The 21345-nt window shown below is 37.7% G+C and overlaps 3 protein-coding genes across 4 annotated transcripts in view; 1 reads left to right on the forward strand and 2 right to left on the reverse strand.

Moving 5' to 3' along the window:
- The window catches only part of dync2i2 (dynein 2 intermediate chain 2), a 41477-nt gene extending 38281 nt beyond the window's left edge, over window positions 1-3196 (reverse strand). Inside the window, exon 1 of the mRNA XM_072240365.1 lies at window positions 2729-3196. Within this exon, the coding sequence (XP_072096466.1) occupies window positions 2729-3064 (336 nt within the window). The 5' untranslated portion in view covers window positions 3065-3196. The remainder of the gene's footprint in view (window positions 1-2728) is intronic.
- A 196-nt stretch (window positions 3197-3392) lies between these two features.
- On the forward strand, window positions 3393-14224 carry setb (SET nuclear proto-oncogene b). 2 transcript variants are annotated; one of them, XM_072240366.1, is made up of 8 exons: window positions 3393-3667; window positions 5265-5322; window positions 6452-6594; window positions 8080-8183; window positions 9070-9183; window positions 10206-10376; window positions 10994-11140; window positions 11425-14224. In XM_072240366.1, exons 1-8 carry the CDS (start codon window positions 3595-3597, stop codon window positions 11446-11448), a joined length of 834 nt encoding a protein of 277 aa, XP_072096467.1. In that variant the 5' UTR covers window positions 3393-3594; the 3' UTR covers window positions 11449-14224. The 2 variants fall into 2 exon arrangements, with proteins under 2 accessions (XP_072096467.1, XP_072096469.1); XM_072240368.1 differs by lacking the exon at window positions 3393-3667 and adding an exon at window positions 3927-4034.
- Window positions 14225-15126: 902 nt separating this feature from the next.
- LOC140186288 (uncharacterized) lies at window positions 15127-21009 on the reverse strand. Its single transcript, XM_072240369.1, has 3 exons — window positions 20952-21009; window positions 20382-20783; window positions 15127-15690 (listed from the first exon to the last, which is right to left on the reverse strand). The coding sequence occupies exons 1-3, from the start codon at window positions 20977-20979 to the stop codon at window positions 15536-15538; spliced, it is 585 nt and encodes a 194-aa protein (XP_072096470.1). The 5' UTR covers window positions 20980-21009; the 3' UTR covers window positions 15127-15535.
- Between the last annotated feature and the right edge of the window lie 336 nt (window positions 21010-21345).

Genomic DNA, 21345 nt, shown 5'->3' on the forward strand with positions numbered 1-21345 from the left:
CTGTGATGGACTAGGCCATATCCACTACTTTTTGGTCAGGTGCATTACAGGCAATATATTGTCTCCTTCACTCTGTCAATGATTTCAGATGTCTTTTTTGATATCACAGAGAGAAATAAATGCGCTGAGGATTGGTTTCTGTGCTGGTGGGGTCCTCAACAGAAAACTACCATGGATTATCTATGCAACATGATGAAATATTTTCAACCTTGCCTTTTGCTCAAACAAAGCCCCACCATCAATAAGGTTCTTGAAGCCTTTTCTTCCTACTCATATTTAATTGCCCACACCTACTCATAACTAGATCCCATCCACCGGTTGCAAGATCACATAGTCCAGTGCAGTGCAACTCTTCAGTATACTTGAGCCTCATTAGATTGGCATTTCATCATCTGTAGGTATTCCTGCAGCTGCTCCTGTCATGCCCTTCTGCACTCCACATTGATCCATGGCTGGACAGTAATGATAAGAGATATGCCAGTCATGGGGGTTATACATTATAGTAATGAATATTCTTGATGCCACACCTCATGGAACTCCAGTTCAAGGTGCTAGATCTGTTTTCTATGCATCTTATTCAGCACAATGGTGTCTCTGTTGAGAAGTCATGAGACTTTGTCTTCACAGAGACTGTACCATGGTCACTTCTACTAATGTTATCACGGACAGATGCACTGGCAATAAGAAGAATGGGGAGGATGCTGTAATATTTTTCACGCGTTCTGGCAACCATGTCTTTCAAAACTTGATTAGTGCTTCCAAGCTACTCTTGGTGATGAACACTGATGTCCCTAATCAAAGCACATCTACTGGAAATGGAGACGGACTTGTCAGCTGAGATTATATATAATAATCAGAAGAAGGCTTGTACTTGATTTGGAGTCTGCAGGTCATCCTTGTTTTGTCTTAAATACCACAGTGCCAGCACCTAGGGATTATCATGGCACCCTGTCGGCAAGATATCATCTGCGTGATCCTATGAGCAACAACGTCAGCCTACTGCCTGACCAGTCCGATTAACAGCTTTCCCAATTTAGACATAACTTGCTAGATGTTTGAGAGCTTTGCAAAGCCAAGCAAGCTGGAAGCAACTTTGCTGTACCCAAATTTAATCCCTAGATCTATACCAGGTGGTTTATCTATAAAACTTTCCCCCTTTTCTGTAAATGAAGTGGTAATGCAAGAGACCTGTACTTGTCCATTTCAGAGTCATTCTTAATCATAGTTTGACCTCAGGCAGAAGTTAAACTACATAGGGATGGCAGATTTCTTCTCCTACAGAAGATCAGTCAGATTTTTCAACAATTTGATGGTTTTCATGATCATTAAAAGATAAATTATTTTTCCAAAATCAGCATCATTTTGAAACACAAATTCTACAGAAGCCATTTTGAGATTTGAACAGTGTCCAGATTGTTAATTCAAACCTCTCAATCAGTAATCCAAGAATTCAACCCCCAGATCACTGCATACCTTGTCAGAATTACTAAATTTAGACCAGAAAAAACATATCCACCTTCCACACCCTCCACCACCCAAAATTCTTTACAGCCAATGAAATTTATCTTGTGTTATCAATACCAGAATGTAGAAAGTACTAAACCCAATGGTTATAAGATTACACATTAAATTTGATCAGATTATTTGCTTTAGCAAATGCCAATTCAAGAATAAATATTAATCACTACATCAAGTTGTTTTACATTAATCTGAGAAGGCAAAGAAGAAGTTGGTTTAATACTCCTTAAATTCATACCAGCCATTCAATAAGTACAAGGCAGAAATCTGTCAAATACAGGGACTTGCTGGAATATAACTGATTAAAGACATATGAAATACTTTCAAGATGTGTATTTCTGTGATATTCAAGCAGTGATATATAAGAAAATACTTTCTAATCCACACATTATGCACATTCATATCAAGGACAAGAACACATTCACTGAATACGAATACGAGTGTCACTAGTATATTACACAACATTGAAATGACAACATGAATTTGATTATATTTCCCCATCTAAATGAAACTAATCAACAGACAGTGGAAAAAGTGCATTTCACACCAATAGCACTGGTACTAATGAATAATCATGATACCTTTCCCTCTCGGAAATTAATGCAAAGTAGGGTTATAGCTCCCGGAATTTAATGGATAAGGGCTTTGATTAAAACTTTGCACGATATTACAGGGAAATTAACGAACTATTTCACTGGCTGGGTAACTTGTAGCAGCAAAGTCGGGATGTATTTCTGGAACCGAAAGAGAATAGAAAGTACGAAACAACGTTTGAATCCAAGCCATTACTAATTTCAAATCTAAAGCTCATTGAAATTTATGAAGTTCTATCACTACATTAAATTTATGAAGGACTACGAAACAAAAGCCAGGTATATAGGTCAAAGATTATACAATCCATTAGCATTCTCGAGTTTGCAAGTCCCCCTCAAACGGAGGCTATATAACTTATTCAGGGTTTCATTAACATCGTTTCGCATTCTTGTTTTCATCTGTCTCGATCCAAGAAAATGCTTTGCTTGTTAAAGTTTGCAACAGCTGTCATGCAAATAGAGTCCGTTTATTTAAGCGCATCGAGTGGTGTATGAGAATTGATATTTGTATGTATATGAAAGTGTATATCATACAAATGAATTCAAAATTACATGCTACAAGTTATATTGCAAGATAACACTATATCTGAGATATATTTAAATTCCCACCAACTCACTGTCTGTGGTTGGTCTATCCAGTTAACTTCAAACCCATCAAACGCGTGGCTTTGGACGTTCTTCTTTAATTCCCTGATCAATATCGGCTCCGCTTGCCGCAGAAAACGAACCAGACGCGGAAAATCAACCGATGGCTCGATGTCCTGATCCAGGACCGAGAGCTCTCGGCCGTCGTTCAGCTCTGTCTGCGTACTGATCTCCGCGCTACGTCGTATCTGCACTGAGGCTTCGGCACGCCGAACCTCCACTGTTTGACAAACTGCGTCACAGAGCTCAGGAGCTTTTCTCCAGCGCGACTCCACTGACACGGCCTCTTGTACCTCATCGGTGAACATGGTCCGTTAAGTTATAAAACCAAATAGAATCTAAATCGATTTTAGTTTATTTCTTAACCGAAATGTTCAGAGCTAAGGACTCATCCGCCTCCCACACACACACAAAAAAGAACCCTCTGTCACACAGAGCATGAGCTAATATTCGACGCGACCCAATCAGCGCGCCCTGTCGCCATGACGACCTGGTCCAATTGGTGCCCAATGCCTCCTGACGTCACCGTGGCCCCTCGCGCCGCCACGGCCGCCGCCAAGACTGGCCAATGGAAGGCAACGCTGAAGGGTATGTAGGCGCAAGGGCGGCGCACTGCGCATGCGTGGTAGTTTGGAGCGCTTGTGGTGTGTACGCGCGCGTGCGTGTGGAGCTATTGGGCTCGAGCGTTTTTTTACTGTGGTAGAGGCGCGAGACCCACTGAGCCTTCGAGGGGGGAAAAGAGACCGAACCAAGGGAAGATTAAAAAAAAAGCGCGAGTCAGAGCTTTTCATCTTTTTTTTCCTCCTTTTTTTATTTCCCCCTCTTTCCTTCTTCCAAGATGTCGGTCCCAGCGACAAAGATGAGTAAAAAAGAGGTGAACTCGAACCATGATGGAGCAGACGAGACCTCAGGTAATTTCGAGACACAGGATTTTTTTTTGCTAAATGTATGTATTGTGTATAAAGCTGTGTAAGTTGTGTTTGGAACCTTCTGTGAGTTGAGTGAAGGCCTGTTTGAGTATGTATAATATTAATGTGTGTGTGTGTATATATGCGCGGAATGGCGGTCCCACGCTCCCCCTCTCGGTCAGGCTGGAGAGGAGCTGAAAGACAGCGCGGGAGGGTAACTCATTCACTCCGGCGCCATGTTTATGAACTCGCGTACAGAGGGAGAGAAAAAAAGACAGAATCTCTCCTCCTCCTCCCTCATTGTGTAAGGCGGCCGCCATGATACCAGGAAAGAGAAACGGAGCCGCCGCGGCCTGCTCATCAGCCGGAGGTGAGTTGCTCCATTTCTCCACACACGCACTCCCGCCTCCACGCGAATGCAAGAGCGGCAAGGGCAATGTGCTGCGAGCGATGTTCCGACTGTTGCCTCCCGCTAGTATCTGCATTACTTGGGGTGGGTTGGAGACTGGCGACTGGGGAACAGAGGCCTAACCACGCGGCCTGGTGTTAAAGGGATTAGCTTTTTCTTGCTCGTTGGGAGTAAGGTGATTTGAACCGCGAGCGCCGGAAATGGAAAGCCACAATACTACTCAAACCATAACTCCACACATGGGGTATTTGTAGAGATTAATTTTATTGAGCTCCGCTTTGGTTTTAAGACTTGCATATTTTCCTTTTAAAATTGGTGGTTTGTGTGCTTCTGAGACGTATTCTCGGAAATAAAATCCGCCTAAAAGTCAAATTTATTTCCAGAGTTTTATTTCAACCATTATGAAACGGGGGAATTGAATACATAAATCAAAATCGTAAAAATCGTGTGATAGCACAAATGAACCTATCGTAAATAATATGCATGTTTCGGCAGTTTTTCGTTACAATTGATTTATTTTGTTCTGTAGAGCCATCGAAGTAGTGACTTCCTTTGGGTAGGAACCACGCGGCCTGTAATTTAGCAGGGGTTCATTCAACACAAAGGGAAGCGGCACTGAAACGTGGGTCGTTGGCGAATTGTTGACGTTTCTTGGTTTAGATTCGTTATAGCTGAGGTCCGATTAGGATGGAGGAGGAGTTTTGGAGCAATGTGAATCGGGCATCTATTTGTGAATGCCATGTTCTATCGCTAATTTTTCCGGTTCTAGTTGAGAAGTGTGATAAATAGAGAGAGCTCGTTGAGTATATTCCTTGAGGGTAATCTAGAGCCATTTAACTAAATTTACTTCTGGTTTTCTATTAAATTCTGGAATGTTTTCTACGAAGTTCATTAAGTGAGTGTTTGTTCCTTTGAAGCTTGCCCATTGCTTTCTAAGATTTAATGTAATTCTTTTTAAACATAAGTTCATGACCTTTGATGCATAATGAAGTTTACTGCTTTCAGCACAAGATTGAGTGTGGCATTGACTTGTATTTGAAAGGCAGCATGCTTTAAGATGACGCTTTTCAGAGAAGTTTTTCATGTAGCTGCATCATTTAGAATTATTAAGCGATTAAGATTTTTAAAATACTTGCTAATGTTGTGATTTTTTTATTTAAATAATTTTAAAACATGAAACTTTGCTTGTAGAAAAAGAGCAACAGGAAGCCATTGAACACATTGATGAAGTACAAAATGAAATAGACAGGTAAGGTTAAATAATTTCTGTAACTTTGCATTTTAGCTCCATGGAGCAAATGTCTGGTTTAGCATCAGACAGCATCATTGTTTGAAAATATTTCCTCTGCTTAATTTGATTCTGATGATGAGACTTTGTAAAATTGCTTTCAAGTCTATCAAATTAATAGAAAATCTCTTATTTAATTTTTTGCTGATTTTTAAAGAATTGCTGTACATATTGATAATAAATTGCTGCTATTGTAGATGTACTTATTAAAGTTATTTTTAGTTTTATAAAGGATATTCTGAGTTTTTCAATGCTGACACTATTTGCAGGTGGTCAGCTTCACATTTGGATTCCCTCTGAATAGTTAATTTCTGATCCAAATCCAAAATTGTGCCTTGATCTTTTAGTTTATTGGGAGATATTCGCTTGGCTTGTTTAAAAACTGATGTTGCCCTTTTTATAAAAATTGCCCTCTTTAAATTTATTGAAGTTGCCCATTACAGCTAACTCGCTGTAGTCCCCTACTTGCCCTGATTGAATTTTGTTTGTACTTCTAAAGTTTGTGCAGACCTGCGCTGTAGTTGTGAATTAATTATTACTCTGTGGCTGCAGCTAAACATAACACCCCATCATTTTGTAACCAAATACTTCTAGAGTTTGCTTGGCATTTTAGTTGAGATTTTTTAATGCATCTCTCAATTTGCTGAATTGGAAAATTGGTACATTACTATTTAAAATGAGCAAAAATCCAATATGAAGAAACTTGGGTTATATGGCTATATTCAATTTAAGTAGGCAATCAGGTTTGTGGATTATTAGTTAGCACTCATTTGAAAGGTTACAAGGGGGGAGTGGTGAAATAGTAGTGGTGTAAGTGAGAGGAGAGTTATAGAGCTTGTATTTCAGTGGATAATTTGCTGTCTTGGAAGAGGTCAGTATAATTTATGTTGACTTATGATTTTGGCAACTAATTGTTCATCTGGCTTCACTTTTTTTTTGGAGAGACCTTTAGCAATGCATGCTGGATTGTGAACAGAAGTGTGGTAAATTGTATATCTTGAACTCTTTGTCTTTTTTACTTTTTGCCTCAAATGTAATATTCAATAGGCTACTAATAATTGTGACTGTTTTTAAACCTATTTTTGCTTAGGCTGAATGAACAGGCAAGTGAGGAAATTTTGAAAGTAGAGCAAAAATACAACAAGCTACGCCAGCCATATTTCCAGAAGCGGTCAGAACTCATTGCCAAAATCCCCAATTTTTGGGTGACCACGTTTGTCAACCATCCACAAGGTAAGCAGTAAAATGAAGTGAATTTTGGTGGTCAAACTCTGGAAGGTCATTAAATAGGACATTTATTTGAAGATGGGTTGTCTTGTGAAAATGAAATTTTCATGTTTTGCTGAAAGTACTATGTTCAACTGAGCAGTATAGTCTTTGTAACTGTCTAATTAGTGTAATACTTTAAGGCTACGATATGTTGATAAACTGAACTTTATAGCTTTTGTAATTATTATTACTTGCCAAGAGGTGGCTCTCCTTAATGGTGACCCCTGGAGGGAGCCATTGTTTATTGCACATTGTAATTAAAATGGTGTGGCTTACTGCACTTACAATTTGAAGCACTGAGTATTTGGTATTTGTGTGGGGCTAGAGCTTCAGTGGATTATGCTGCTTCTGTGGTCAAAAATTGTTTCCCAAGCTAGGTTGTAGCTTTTTTGTGGCCTTTGGCATAGAATCATATAATAAATGATTATAACTTGATGCCAACTCTTTCCAAGTTTGTTATGTATTGTTTTTACAACTGGGTTAAATGTGGTAGTAATTACAAAGACAAGTTAAGTTCATTTCTGCTTTAAATCTAAACTTAATTCCAGTTTTAACATTTGGGAAGATTTAGAGTAGATCTATCCATCACCTATTCAATTTTTACCCACCTAAATATTCCTGTGGTGGGTATCTGTATAAAATTGATTGTTTTCTCATTATTGATAATGCCTGGTGCAATCCCATAAAGTAAACACCTTGCTTCATGGACAGGATTCTGTGAAAATTTTTATAATTCTGCGGTAAAATTTGGTGGCAGCTTGAGTCTATATGTAAATTGGGGTGTATAGCAAAGTGGGGGGTTTCCACAGCTGAAATTTTTATCTTCTGTCTTGCTCCATTGCATCCCTGAAGGGGAGGATCTCTGGGAATCATATTTCCTTTCTAATTCACAAAGACTTTTTGTTGGGGGGGGGGAGCTAAAATTGATGCCCAATTCAGCTTTTTTTGGCAAAGTGGGTAGTTTAATTTTGTTTTTAATGTAACACGTTATTGCTCTAGATTGTTAATATGTAATTATTTGTAATACAGTTACTGCTTATCCAACAGTGTTTGAAATTGTATGAATAAATGTATTTGCCTTTCACCAATGTCCATTTGTACTGTGGGAAATTCCTGTAGTTGAGTAGAATAAGGATCTGTGACAACCAAGAGATGTATTTGAAAAATGTTGATTGTGGACCTCTGACTTGCTGACTTAATTATTAGAGGAATTTTGACATGTACAAATTATTTTGTCCATGGATGCATGTTAATGTGTTTCCTTTTTTATTTTGTGCTCTGAATTCAGCATCTTACGTATACTGCTATTTTCTCATAAGTGAGCCACTTAGTGTTTTGACACTTCACATTGAACTGAAATCCTTTGATGGTGTTTTTTATACCTTTATTACTAAGTATTAATAAATTCTATGACTGGGTTAAACTTAAAATTTGCTATTTTGTTTCCAGTATCTGCACTTCTGGGAGAAGAGGATGAAGAGGCACTGCATTATCTGACAAGAGTGGAAGTGACAGAATTCGAAGATATCAAATCAGGTTATAGAATAGATTTTGTAAGTATATCAATCAATTGTAAAATAACTTGTAGTTTATAATCATAACGTACATAAATCTTTATTATAATGTGTGGAAACAGCATATGGTTTAAACACGCAATCTATGTGGATGTTGTGTTTTTACCTACCAATTGTAATTGTTATGCTCTGTTTTATAGTAAGATGCTGTACTTAATGCATTTAACCTTATTTCTCTAGCGGCCAATGAATATTTCTTAAACTTGTAAATAGAATGGAGTTATAAATCCATATTTGATTTATAGTTAGGAATAAATTAATACCTAGAGCTTGGATGATACAAAGAGATCCCAGAGATATGGATATCCTGTTTAATACTACACTGGTACCTCACATTCATTGCTGGCCAGTCTGTTTTGTCTGATTGCTCTGAATCACAAACTCTAAAGGGTGGTATTTGGGGTGGGGGGGGGGTGATGGTACACATTCACTGTTGTGATGGACAAGTTCAGCTTAATTATGTGCTCTGAAAAGTTGGGTAATTGACCTAAGTGAGGTAGTGGTTATTTAGCCTGTTGTAAGTTCAAAACTGGAAGAAGATTTAAATTGCTATGTATAATTATGATTTCTGTGCAAGTTCAAGCAGATTTGATTTTTCTGTGTTGATGTGACATTTTCCCAGTAAAACCAATTTGCATTTGCAGCTAACATTTTGTGAAATTGCAGTTTCAATAAAGCTGATGCAAATATTTAGAATTTTTTGTGTAGCTTTTCCTTAAAGTAATCTTGACTCATCTCGTGGGTAGTTGCTATCATTTTGTGCAGGGTGATTTTTGTTTTACTCTTGCCCCGGTTTTCTTTTGGTTCAAAATTTTTCTCTTGTATTAACATTGGAAGAAATCTAATAGATGGCTTTTGTTTTCAGTATTTTGATGAGAACCCGTACTTTGATAATAAAGTTCTGTCCAAAGAGTTTCATCTGAATGAAAATGGAGATCCATCTTCAAAATCAACAGAAATCAAATGGAAACCAGGAAAGGTAAGGCTGACCAATAGATAAAGTCTAACAGCATACAGTGCCAAAAAAGGTGGGAAAACTTGCAAAAAGGGAAACAGTGCTCCTGTATTATCATGGATGCTTTAGTAATTTAATAGATCAATATTTTCATATTATTGGCTTTGAAAGTATCCAGATTTGTATTAATTGCAAGATGATGTCAAAGTCCTTTTTTTTTAAAAGCGGCGGGGGGGGGGCGCGGTGTGGAACACTTGTTCCATTTACCATCTACAACTAAAGGGAAAGACTGTTAGGATGAGGACAATTGACTATTTAATAAACTTATGAAAGATAAAGTATTATGGAGCCAAAGTGTAAAATTTTCAGGAATTGGCCACCGTCTAAGGCAAATATCAGGCTTAAAAAATGTTTCCCATTTCTATACTACCCGAGACTACAGGAGATGTGACTTGTCATTTTCACGGTTTAAGGTCCAGTCCAATAAATTTTAATTTATTGAGATACAGCATAGAATTGGCTCTTTTGGCCTTTGGATTCCTACTGTTAGCAGCTTAAAATTAGATCAGTAATTGCTTCATTCTATAATTTTAATGTTGCTAAGATGTATCTAGGTAGAGTGCTTATAAGATTTTTTTTCTGTTTTTCCCTGTTTACTAAGCAGTTATTTTTAAATCTTTAGCATTGTTGCTAGAGAGGTACAAAATTGTCTTCAAGATTGTTAAATTTAGCTTTGACTTTTTATTCTCTTCTATAGTATTGATTTTAAATATATGGCAGCAGTTTTTCTTTCCCCTTCCAGATAATAGATCATGACAAAAGCTTAAGAGCAGATCTTGTAATATGATATAGTGGTATTATTCATGTTGAAACCCTTTGGTTTTCTCTACATCTTTGTCATTGTGCTGAATTAAACTTATCCTTAATTTTTCACTTGAGAATAATGAGATAACTGAGCTCCTTCGTATCGCCAGTGTTGTATTTTAAATTCCCTTGCTGACCTTAATGCAATGGGTTGTCTATAATATATTCATGTTACCTTTAAGGACCTGACAAAGCGCTCCAGCCAGTCACAAACCAAAGTGGGCAGGAAGCGGCAACATGAAGAGCCAGAAAGCTTTTTCACCTGGTTTACTGATCACTCAGATGCTGGTGCAGATGAACTCGGAGAGGTTATCAAGGATGACATCTGGCCGAACCCCTTGCAGTACTATTTAGTGAGTGCATTTTATTTTTTGTCAGTTTGTATGTTTTGATTGCTGCTCTTAATCGTTTAAGAAGTCTAGCTTTATCAGCAGTTGTAGGAAATTCAGTTCTAGTTTTTGATCAAAAGTGGCCCAAAATGGTCTGGTTTTGACTGGATTGATTTTAAATTTACTTTCTATCTAGGAACATGGGATGGTATTATGTTAATTTTTCTGAAGCTAATTTAGTTTCATTCACTGGATGTAGTCAATTGTAATTCTGGCATTTGCTGTATTATCTAAATGCGCTGAAAGCTGTTTGAGTTAGTTGAGGATCTAGGTTTTCAACTAGGCCAGACTAAGAATATCCTGGATAGAGCTGTTTGGGTTGTTTTACTGAATTGTTGCCATAGTTGATGTTAGTTTCATATTCTAGATAAAACTTAAATTCTCCAGTTTCCTTTGTGATTGAATTTACTGATTAAATGCCATCCCATGTCAGTAGTAAGCTGGTATTTGAATATTCATTGTTTATCAGTATATACACTTATTGAAATCTAAGTTTGCTGCAACAGCTTTGCTTTATTTCACTTTGTAGCTTCATGTCATCCAGTGTTGCCCCATTATTGACAATGATGATGTGTTCCCAGGTTCCAGATATGGAAGATGAAGAAGGGGACGGTGAAGAAGAAGATGAAGATGAGGAAGAAGAGGAGGGTTTGGAGGACATTGATGAAGAGGGTGATGAAGATGAAGAAGAAGATGAGGAGGAAGAGGAAGAAGGGGAAGAAGCAGAGGTTAGAGCAGTTGCTTCTGTTTGAAATGTACAGTCTATAATTTTTATACGGCAGGCTAGTTTGGGTAATGAATACAAAATCCAGATTTTGAGTGTCATTTAACCATTATATGATTACTTGCTAACGTATCTTGTAGGAACTTTAAGTAGGTTATGGTCAATTTTCTAAATAAAAGTATTAAATATCTACTGATTGTTGCATGATTCCTGTGGTTTTCAATTATCAATTGTTCTTGGAAAATAATTTTAGACATTGTCACTGACCTTTGTCCCTTTTCTTTTTAGGAGGAGGAAGGAGAAGATGACTGATTTGTTTGCTGTTGACATTCACCACCTCCCCCTACTTTTTTTTTTCTTTAGTCCCTGGGAGCAAGTTGCTGTCTTTTTGTGCTCAGTTTCCTTGTTCTCCTGAGGTCCTTAAACCATATACACAATTGGGATGAGTTACATGCGCAAACAACAGTGGCAATCTCTTTCTGCCATTTTCCATGAACTGATGAATTGTCCTCTAACCAGATGATCAGCACACAGACCTCCATAGTAATGTGCTTTGTATTTTTTTTACTTTTTATTTTAACCCCACCACTGACAAATTCCCTCTGTTGGAAGCCCAGAACTTCTCTCTACCTTTTGTGCTGTGACCATAGATAATTTTGAATAGGCTTTTTTCTTACCAGTTCTGGCCCAGAGATTACACTGTGTTTCCATGTGATGTGGACAAATGGCAGTTACCATCGTCCTTGTTTCCTTCTCTCTTGTAACAAATTGGGGTGTGATTGAAGCGCCTGGGGTAGATGCAGATGGTTGGGTTCTAAAGGGTGGGTTTGTTGGGTATTTTGAGGACATGGCTGTACTTAGCACGTTGATGCATTGTATATTTTTACAACATCCCGTGCAACCAAAGCCAACACTTTTAAATATTAATCGATTTGAGCCCCACAGCAGATGGTGACAACCTGTAGAATCTTATTGGAATCTACATTCTCTAATGTAATTTTTTGTTTCACTGGAAAGGAAAATTGCTCAGTTTTAAACGTTAAAAGTGTACAAGTTGCTTTGTTACAATAAAACTAAATGTGTACACAAAATGTGTGTGGTGAGTTTACTTTTCACCTGGAATGTTTTGAGGGCTTGTTTTCGGTCATAAATAGTTATTTTAAATGTTTGAGGAAATTCTATAGATCTGAAGTAGTATCTAATGAATACCATAAAAATTGCTTGTTTCAAAAGTGGTGGTTCTAAATTAATTTTTGCATCGTTAATTCTCTACTCTGTTATAATCAGCCAAGTAATGAAAGTCTTAGTCTAAATGAGCAAAGTTGAAAACAAGTCATGGGCCCAGTGCTATTTTTTTGGTGTTAATTGCAATTTGATACTGATTTAAATTGCAATTTGTTTTAATGCAATATAGGCTCAAAAAGGGTAATTAATGTATTCAGGCCTACTATTGTATACTTAGTGTTTCTAGCCTGGTTTATGTTCAAAATGTGTAAACAACCCATATGTTTGTATTTAGATACCTTTTCTGTATTTAATAGACGAGATTGTAACTAAAACAAATCAGTTTACAACTTGGCATTTCCTTCAATCAGTTGGGTCCAATGCTACATTGCAAGTTTGATTACCACATTTTGCATTGGACAGTTAGCTAATAAATGGTCTTTCTCTTCCAAGATTTTTCTTTTGTCTTGTAGTTAAATTTGTAAGTTGTATGTTGTCTTGCCAATAGTTATGCATCTGACAGTTTTCTTGATCTAGAATCTGCCATGGGTACTATGCCAACTGTGCAATTAGCTCCAGTTTATAGATTATTGTATATAATTATTTGAACCTCAATTGGGCTTGATTTTTTTGAATTCAAATTGTACGCTGGATTTGATGCACTCTTAAATTGTTTTGTTTCTGGTGATAAGTGCTAATATTCAATTTTGATTTTCTTTCGGATTAGTTGTCCTTTAGTGTTACAACAGTGGGAGCTCAGTTATTAAAAGTCAGGATACAAGTACCTCAAGTTACTTGTTATTCCTGTTGCTATTCCATTGTCCTGGTCAAGTTTGCTTTGTATTGAGTTATAACCATTTTGAATTGCTATTGTGCAGTGAAAAGGTTGACCTCTGATTACAGCTGTTCTGTGTTTCATAAACTTGTCCCAATTCCATAAATCCTGATTTATGCAGTTTTGTTAAATTGCATTTTTCATTGTGGCCAAAGTATTGTTTCATTAATCCTATCCCACCTATTTGATTTTTCTCAGTAGGAATTTTTCAGTCTCATCAGTTAATTTTTGAGGGAAATAATATCACTTGCATTACCAGCTAGAAAATAGGCCATTATATAATGCTACAGCACACATGCTGCCTTGTTCTAAATCTAGCCAGAATGGTGCCCTAAATTGGCTTTGTATATTTATTCTGCAAATTACATATCCTTAGTCATTGGTACTGCAACAAACTTCATAACATCTGTTCAGTAATCCACTAGACTACAATATAACCAGAGCAGCTAATGATAGTTTCATGGGTGCAAATCAGATTTCTGCTGGTGTTTTGTATGTCTTAAGTATTATTCATTGGCATGTTTTTCCACCAAGGATATCCATATTCCCAAGAGTCCTTCTGTTGAAGTCTTGCTACTCCACTGGTGATGGATAATTGTGGTTACCAATCACACCATTTGGTTTCATTTGGAAAATTAAAGGAATGGATAATAATTCTACCACCAGCAATGTAAGCATAAGGTATATGGTTCCTTGCGCTGAAAAGTTGATGGTCCTGAGGGCTTTTAATAATAGATGGTATACAATCTACTGATATCTAGAGTTGTCTAGATTTTTCAGAAATTTTGTTTACATTATCTGTCCTAGCATTGGACATGGCTGCACCATCTTTTTGCTTAAATGTTCTGGAGAGGAAGGTGTTTAAACAATATTTTGGAATGTTCCTCTGGTTTATAGACACCCATGTACTGGGGTTTGTTTCATGTGGCAATCTGAGGTGTCGTGACTTCATCTTTAAAGCTTGTTTTTTTAAAACAAATGATTCTCATCTGTCATGTTATCAATAAACTTTGTATACATGTTTTGCCACAGTGCTGTACATTGTCTTTACTGTATCAAGGATTATTCATCTGATTTTTAGCATTGCTATTATAAGTAGTTTAATATTTCGAGTGATTTAGACTGTAATGATCTGCTGTTTCATGAGGTATCTGAAGTCTGGTTACTTTGGAATTGGCCTATGTATAGGCTTTTGCTGTTAAAACAAGGAATCTCTCCACATTCATGAAGGAAATAAACCCAAGTAATGTGATATAATGATCTCACATGCCTTGAAACTGGTGTGCATTGGTTTAGATGTAAAGTACAATCATGTACTGCCATATTTTGAAATCTGTAGACTTTAAGACAAGAGTAAGAGTAAAATGTAGAATATCATAGAAACTTACAGCGTAGTGCCACCAAGCAATGTTCTTCCTGTTAACTTTGTTTAGGTTTCAGTTTTGAACATTGAATATCCCATGTTCCAAGTAAGGCAATCCCTCGAAGGCATACTTGGAATAGTATAGAAATCTACTAGACTTGAGGGAATAAAGGCTCACCAGAATTGATCCTTGGCTGTCTTCTTTACCTAACTTCTGGTGTGGGACTATACCATTTGAAATTTATCTAAATATCTAGTGTTGATTCAAAAACAGTAAGTTGAACTCTGCAGTACCAAATAAAGGGTAATACTAGAAAGACTTGTTTTGGACTCGAGGATTCTGATGTACTTTCAAATTAGGTCACAAGCAGAATCAAGTCTATGGCAGCTAATAAGCCATTAATAAATATGCAGAAAGTGTTCAAATCAGTAATGTTATTTGCCTGTCATTAACTTTTGGGTGTTTGTCAGGTTACAGTAAGTGAAAATTTGACAAAACTGGAGATACTGTATTGGAAACAAAATGAAGGCATTTTCAACTCAGAAGATTTTGAATCACCATCATTGGTAGTGGTAGGATAATTGTTTATTTTATAGCCTTAAACACATGCAATAGACAGTCTTTTTAAAATATAGAAATTTGATAAAGCAGTACACCACAGGGTGTCACTTCCAAGCCAGAGCCTGCAGGCAAGCAGAAACAATGATTTTAAAACATTGCTATTATATTAAAAGTTGTCAATGCTTCACTGACCTATTCCCATATGCTATGGACTGGACTCACTTTCAAGGACTCTGCATGTTCTATATTTTTGTTTGCATTAACTATGAATGCCCATAAGACAGTGGATCTCAGGGTTGTACATGACATATGTACTTTTGATAATTTTGAACAATCAATGTTTGAATAATGAGTATGCACCCTGTGAAAGGTAATTTACTCCACAATTAAAATTTATTATAAAATAACATTGATTTTATCTTTGATAAGACTTGGGCACCATGAGAAGTGTAGCAGCAAAGTTCTCTTGTAGAAGTCTGTCCATAATCAAGGCAATAAATGTCTCTTCAGATTCTTCAAATTCTTCATCTGTAATGTACAGAGGCCAGATATCAGGCTGAAAAGACCACCCTAATAAAAACAAAAACAGTCCATAAATGTGATTAGTCTTAGCCTTTTTCCAAGAAAGACATTATATAATAGCAACAACAGAGTTCCCCAATGTTTTGCATTTTCATAAACAAAAGTTTAAACCAGGACAAGGCCTAAACATAAAAGGTGGCTTGGTAACAATGAATTTGAAAGACAGGTGATGCCTTATGAGCCTGACTGAATTCTTTGAGAATATAATACACATTGACGAAGGTAGAACAAATTGTGTGGTGTATATGAATTCTAGTAAGATATTTGGTAAGGTTCCCTTTAGGCTCATTTATAAAGTCAAAGTATGATATCTAGGGAAACTTGGCTGTGTAGAAGAAACAGGGTGGTGGTAGATGAGTAAATTCTGCTTGGAGGTTGGTGACAAGTGTTGTTCGCAGGGATCTTCTGGGTCCCCTGCTGATTTTTTTTTAAATGTAAAGGATGCATTTGAAGTGGTTAGTACATTTGCAGCTAACACAAAGGCTGGTGGAGTTGTAGATAGGGTAGAGGGTTGTAGGTTGCAGCAGGATCTGAGTTGAGCTGAGAAGTGGCAGATGAAGTTCAACCCAGAAAAGTTTGAAGTGATTCATCTTGGAAAATATAATTTTTAGCCATGAAGCAATAGAAGGGTTTTAAGGTCCAGTCCATAAATCCCTCAACGTTGCCACACAAGTTGAGATGCTTGTTTATGGTGTGTTCATTTTTATTAGTTGAGGGATTGAGTTCAAGAGCTGCGAGATAACATTCCCATTCTTTAAAACCCTGGTTAGATCACACAATATTGGGTTCAGTTCTGCTCACCTCATTATAGGAAGGATGTGGAAGCTCTGGAGAGGGTGCAGAGGAGATTACCAGGATGTTGCCTGGACTAAAGGGCATGTCCTATGCAGATAGGTTGAGCAAGCTAGGGCTTTTCTCTTTGGAATGAAGGAGGTTGTGAGGTGACTTGAGGGATATATTCTGTGGACAGCCAGAGACCTTTTCCCAGGCAGATATGGCTAATACAACCAGGCATAACTTTTTAGATGAGGAAATTAGAGGTGAATGGTCAGAAGTTAGTTTTATTCAGAGTAGCTGGTAGTCAGTAGTATGCCCTGTCAGGGGTGGTGGTAGAGGCAAATAAGTTAGGGGCACATAAGAAACAGGTAGGAACATGGATGATAGAAGCATGAAAGACTATGTAGGAGGGAAGGGTTAGATTGATCTTAGTAGGTTAAAGGTCAGCACAACATTAGGGGCAGAAGGGCCAGTACTTTTCTGTGATGACCTACATAAAAAAAAAAACTACAAATAACACAAAATGCTAAGGGAACTCAGCAGGCTAAGCAGCATGTAAAAGGAATAAACAGTCGACATTTTGGACTGAAACCCTTATCAGGACTCATTTAGGGTCAAAGAAGGTGAGGAGGAATTTCCAGAGTTTAACCCTAGGCAGGTACAAGGATTACTACCTCTCACAGGGGCAAAGACTTAGAATATACAAGCAGCCAGTGTTGGACAAAATCGTTCTTGAAACGTGAGATGAGCAAACTTGAAAACTTACAGATATAAACATAGATCTTCCATACCCCAAAAGGCAAACAATGAAATTCACCATCACCTTTAATACAGCATACACTGCAAACCATTTCAGAAAACAGTTACTTTAAGGTCAAGACCAGAATTGGTACAAAACTCAATCAGGCAACTGTGAACCCTTTCACACAGTACACTTGGGATATGTATTACTTTTAAAATTCAAGACAATGAGAAGATACTACCAATACTTTCTTCACAAAATCCTCAATTCACAAAAAAACACAAATTGATCTAGGGTTAAATAGGGGTTTGCTGATTGTGCCACTTGAAGGCCCTATTCTGCACTGTTTCTAAATTAAATACATAAGTACCAAACCCCCCCACCATCACCATGGCCCCAGTTACACAAGTTCAGAGATCTGGCACTACTCTTGAAATAGACTATTTTGACTTGTCTCAGGAAAAGTTTATCAAGTAATCAAAAAGAAATTAAAGAATACATTCAAAGGATTATTGAAAAAAGGCAACACCTTTATTCACTCCTGCGAATCTGTGGCCCAAAGTGGATAAGAAACAGGATAGTTTCCACAACCTTGAATCCCTAATTCAAGTATATTTCCTCATTTCCTTACCACATAGGAGCTATTTGTCACTTTACAAAACAACTTCATTCCCCAAAAACTTTCCTCATAACCTATTCTCACATTCCCATCAATTAGAAGCAATCTCCGTCTCCTGTAGAAAGCTGGGTAATTTTTCAGTGTAATATCTGCAATTCCTGTTCCTGTAGCCCATACTTGGAATTTGAGCAGTTATTTCCTGGACAACAAAACATATTTTACTGGTTGTCAAAGGCCAATGAATTTGAGAATTCCTGACCTGACCTGACCTGCATAATTCTAGCGGGAATAGTAGCTTTTTTTTTGTCCTGGGTGCTTAGTAAGCCAATACCCAAGATAGAACCGACTAAATTTACAACCCTCTGCAGCTTCTTCCGGTCCTGTGCAGTAGCGCCCCCCCCCCCAAAATACTAGACAGTGATACAGCCTGTCAGAATCTCAGTACATGGAGCTTAGAAAAATAGAAGGCTATGGGTAACCCTATGTAATTACTAAAGTAAGTACGTTTGGCACAGCACTGTGGGCCGAAGGGCCTGTATTGTGCTGTAGGTTTTCTATGTTCTAATTATATAACCCATCTATGACCAATTAACCTACTAACTCACATCTCTGGCATGAGGAAGGAAACCTATGAGATCAGAGGGAGAACATGCAAACTCAACACATCAGAGATTTGGGTAACCAGACCTACAAGGCACGAACTCTACTGGCTGTGATTCTCCTTCTCTCAGAAGAGCACAATGTCAAAAAAAAAAACACCCGTCCTATCTGTGGTTCCTACATTGGCATCATCAGCAATCTATAATCCACAAAGTATAAGCACATCCCAAAGGCTGTCTCAAAAAAGACAACTTTATGTGAATTACATTCCTAAAAAAAGAACCTGCCCGCCCACCTATTCAATATGATTAATAGCAGCATTTTAGCATAGCAGCTAAAGTAATGCCTTAAAGCTCCAGCAATTGAAGTTCAATACAATGTGCTGTCTGTAAGGACTTGTACAATCTCCCTGTACTGACATGGCTTTCTTCTGGGTGCGCCAGATGGGTTAGTGAGTAAAAGACTCTTAGATAAGCACATTAATGAAAGAGAAATGCGGACTATATGGGAAGAAAGGGTTAGATTGATCTTGGATTAGGTAAAAGGATCAGCACAACACCATGGGCCCAAGGGCCTGTACAGTGCTATACCGTTCTATAGTCTATGTAAAAATTAGTTGCTCCAAATGTCAGTTCCTCTTCAGTGCTATTCCCCAGTCTTTCAAAAATATATCTGACTCCTCTTTAATTAACATCAATGATCTTACTTCCATAGCTCTCCAGTGTTGAGGAAGAGATTCACCTATCTGCAAGAAATTCCTTTAAATAACTCCTTTTTGTATAATCATACCCACTTGAGACCCTTGCACTAATGTAAATTTCTCATCGATCTTGTTATGCCCACCCTAGAATTGTCTTTCAATAATGTTATTCCTCATGTTTCAAAACACAATTATTTAAATAACTTGCAGTGGACAACCCGTCCATCCAGGAATTAGCCCAGTAAACATTTTTTAGGACTGCTTTCAACACCAGTATAATATTTATTTACTTTAAATATATCATTTAAATAAATAGACAAAATCTCCAGGTGTGGCCCCACCCTGTACAACTGCAACTCCCTGCTACACTACATGTCAACATTTTGATATTTATGTAGAAAACCACCCAGATCTCCCTATATTTCACTTATTTACAAAATAAGTTGTTTTTAATTCCATTTGAAGCCTCAATTTGCCAAGTTTTTACTTTCAGTCTGTATCCTGTTGCAGAATGGAAATATCATATCAGCATGTTAACAGCGTCATCAGCAAACCTGAAAAATTTCTCTGGGTCATTAAATTAAAAAATAAATAAACTGTGGGTCAAGGCATGATCTTTGAAGCACTTCACTAACATGCTTTCAGAATGAGAAACCCCCATTTATTCTAACACTTTCTCTCCTCTAGAAACTCTCAACGTTTACAAATACTACCTCTCAGAAATATTTACATAGACAGAATGAGATGGTTTCTGTCTCCAACGAAATCCCATCCTAAAATAACAAAATTCCCCACAAATTTAAACAGGACAAGAAAAATAGCGTGGGCTCAGATGTTGAGTGTTCTGCCAGGAACAAATCTTCATCGTTCTTTTAACACCTTAAAACAAAACCAGGAATCTAATGGAAGACTTGCAATTCGAAATCACAAGCAACTGGACAGAATTCAAAACGAAACAACCCGCTTAATTAGCACAGCATATACCTCCGGCAGCATGTCTCGTATTTGGCAGAGCTTCTTTAAATTCTATCAACCGAAACTCCCTACAAAAACACCACATTCTCAAGGGCATTTAGAAACGAACATTACCACCAAGTGTACGCCCAGGTGCAAAATTAATAGCGTTAATAATAGCTACTGATAACGGCAACCGATTAATTACCAATTAACGTAAAACATTTTTAATAACTGCATAATTTTAAAGCGCTGTACAGCTCTATAAGTAAACACAAGCTTCTTGCCTAAGTGGCTGTGACATCTGGGACACGTTGCTAATGTCCAAGAGTATCCTGGAAACCAGGAAAACTGTTCATCTGCCGGCCAATGCTTGTGGACAACGGCTCTCTTGAAAGTGAGCACCTGGAAACGATAGCCCTGTGGGTTCTGAAAGAGTTGCACTGGAACCCTGTGCTCTCCGATCAATGTGCCGTTCTTCAGAGCCAAAGCCAAGGGACTAGCCACGAATTTAAGGTCCCGACTGGCAGCTACCTCGTAACCGCACGACCTGCAGAGCAAGAGCTCGTCTTTGGAGTCCTCTTCCTTCCCTTCGCTGACGTTGTGGCCGCTCACGGCAGAGGCCGACACCAGCAGCAGTGGCACCAGCATCAGCCACATCCTACAGGCCGCTTCCCACCTCGGCCCACCTAATGGGGGAAAAAAAACAGTAAATGCTGCCACAAGAAAATCCTTCTTTCTAAGATAAATATTTTGAATCGCCTTCGCAGCAAATTATTTAAAGTTTCCCTAGGACCTACGTTGCAGCAAATAGTTTTAATTCTCCTCCCACTAACTGTAGCCTTTTTACAACTTACATTTAAGTGTCCTAAAGCGAAAACACATCGCATTTTAAAAGCCTCAGACAATTACCTCCTCCACCCTCTACTGGTTGGAGGATTCCAATCCACCTACTGCTTTTGGGATAAAATCACATGGCAATAATTATATCACTCTTTCCAAGGTTGTATATGTTGTTTTCTTTGAACAGTTCAAGAGAAACAGGCATTCATATGGAGCTTTTTTTTTACAGCCACTAGCAGTTCTATCTTGCAGTTTGCAGCCAATTAACTGCTTTCATAACTTAGAAAACGGGCGCCCATTTTGCACACATCAAGGTTGCATAAACAGTATAATAATATCAAAAATATATTTTATCATGATTTCAGCTGAGAGATAAAGGACAGAGGAAAAAACTGCCTTGGCCTTCTT

Source organism: Mobula birostris, chromosome 22, assembly GCF_030028105.1.
Source record: "Mobula birostris isolate sMobBir1 chromosome 22, sMobBir1.hap1, whole genome shotgun sequence".
Taxonomy (NCBI): Eukaryota; Metazoa; Chordata; class Chondrichthyes; order Myliobatiformes; family Myliobatidae; genus Mobula; species Mobula birostris.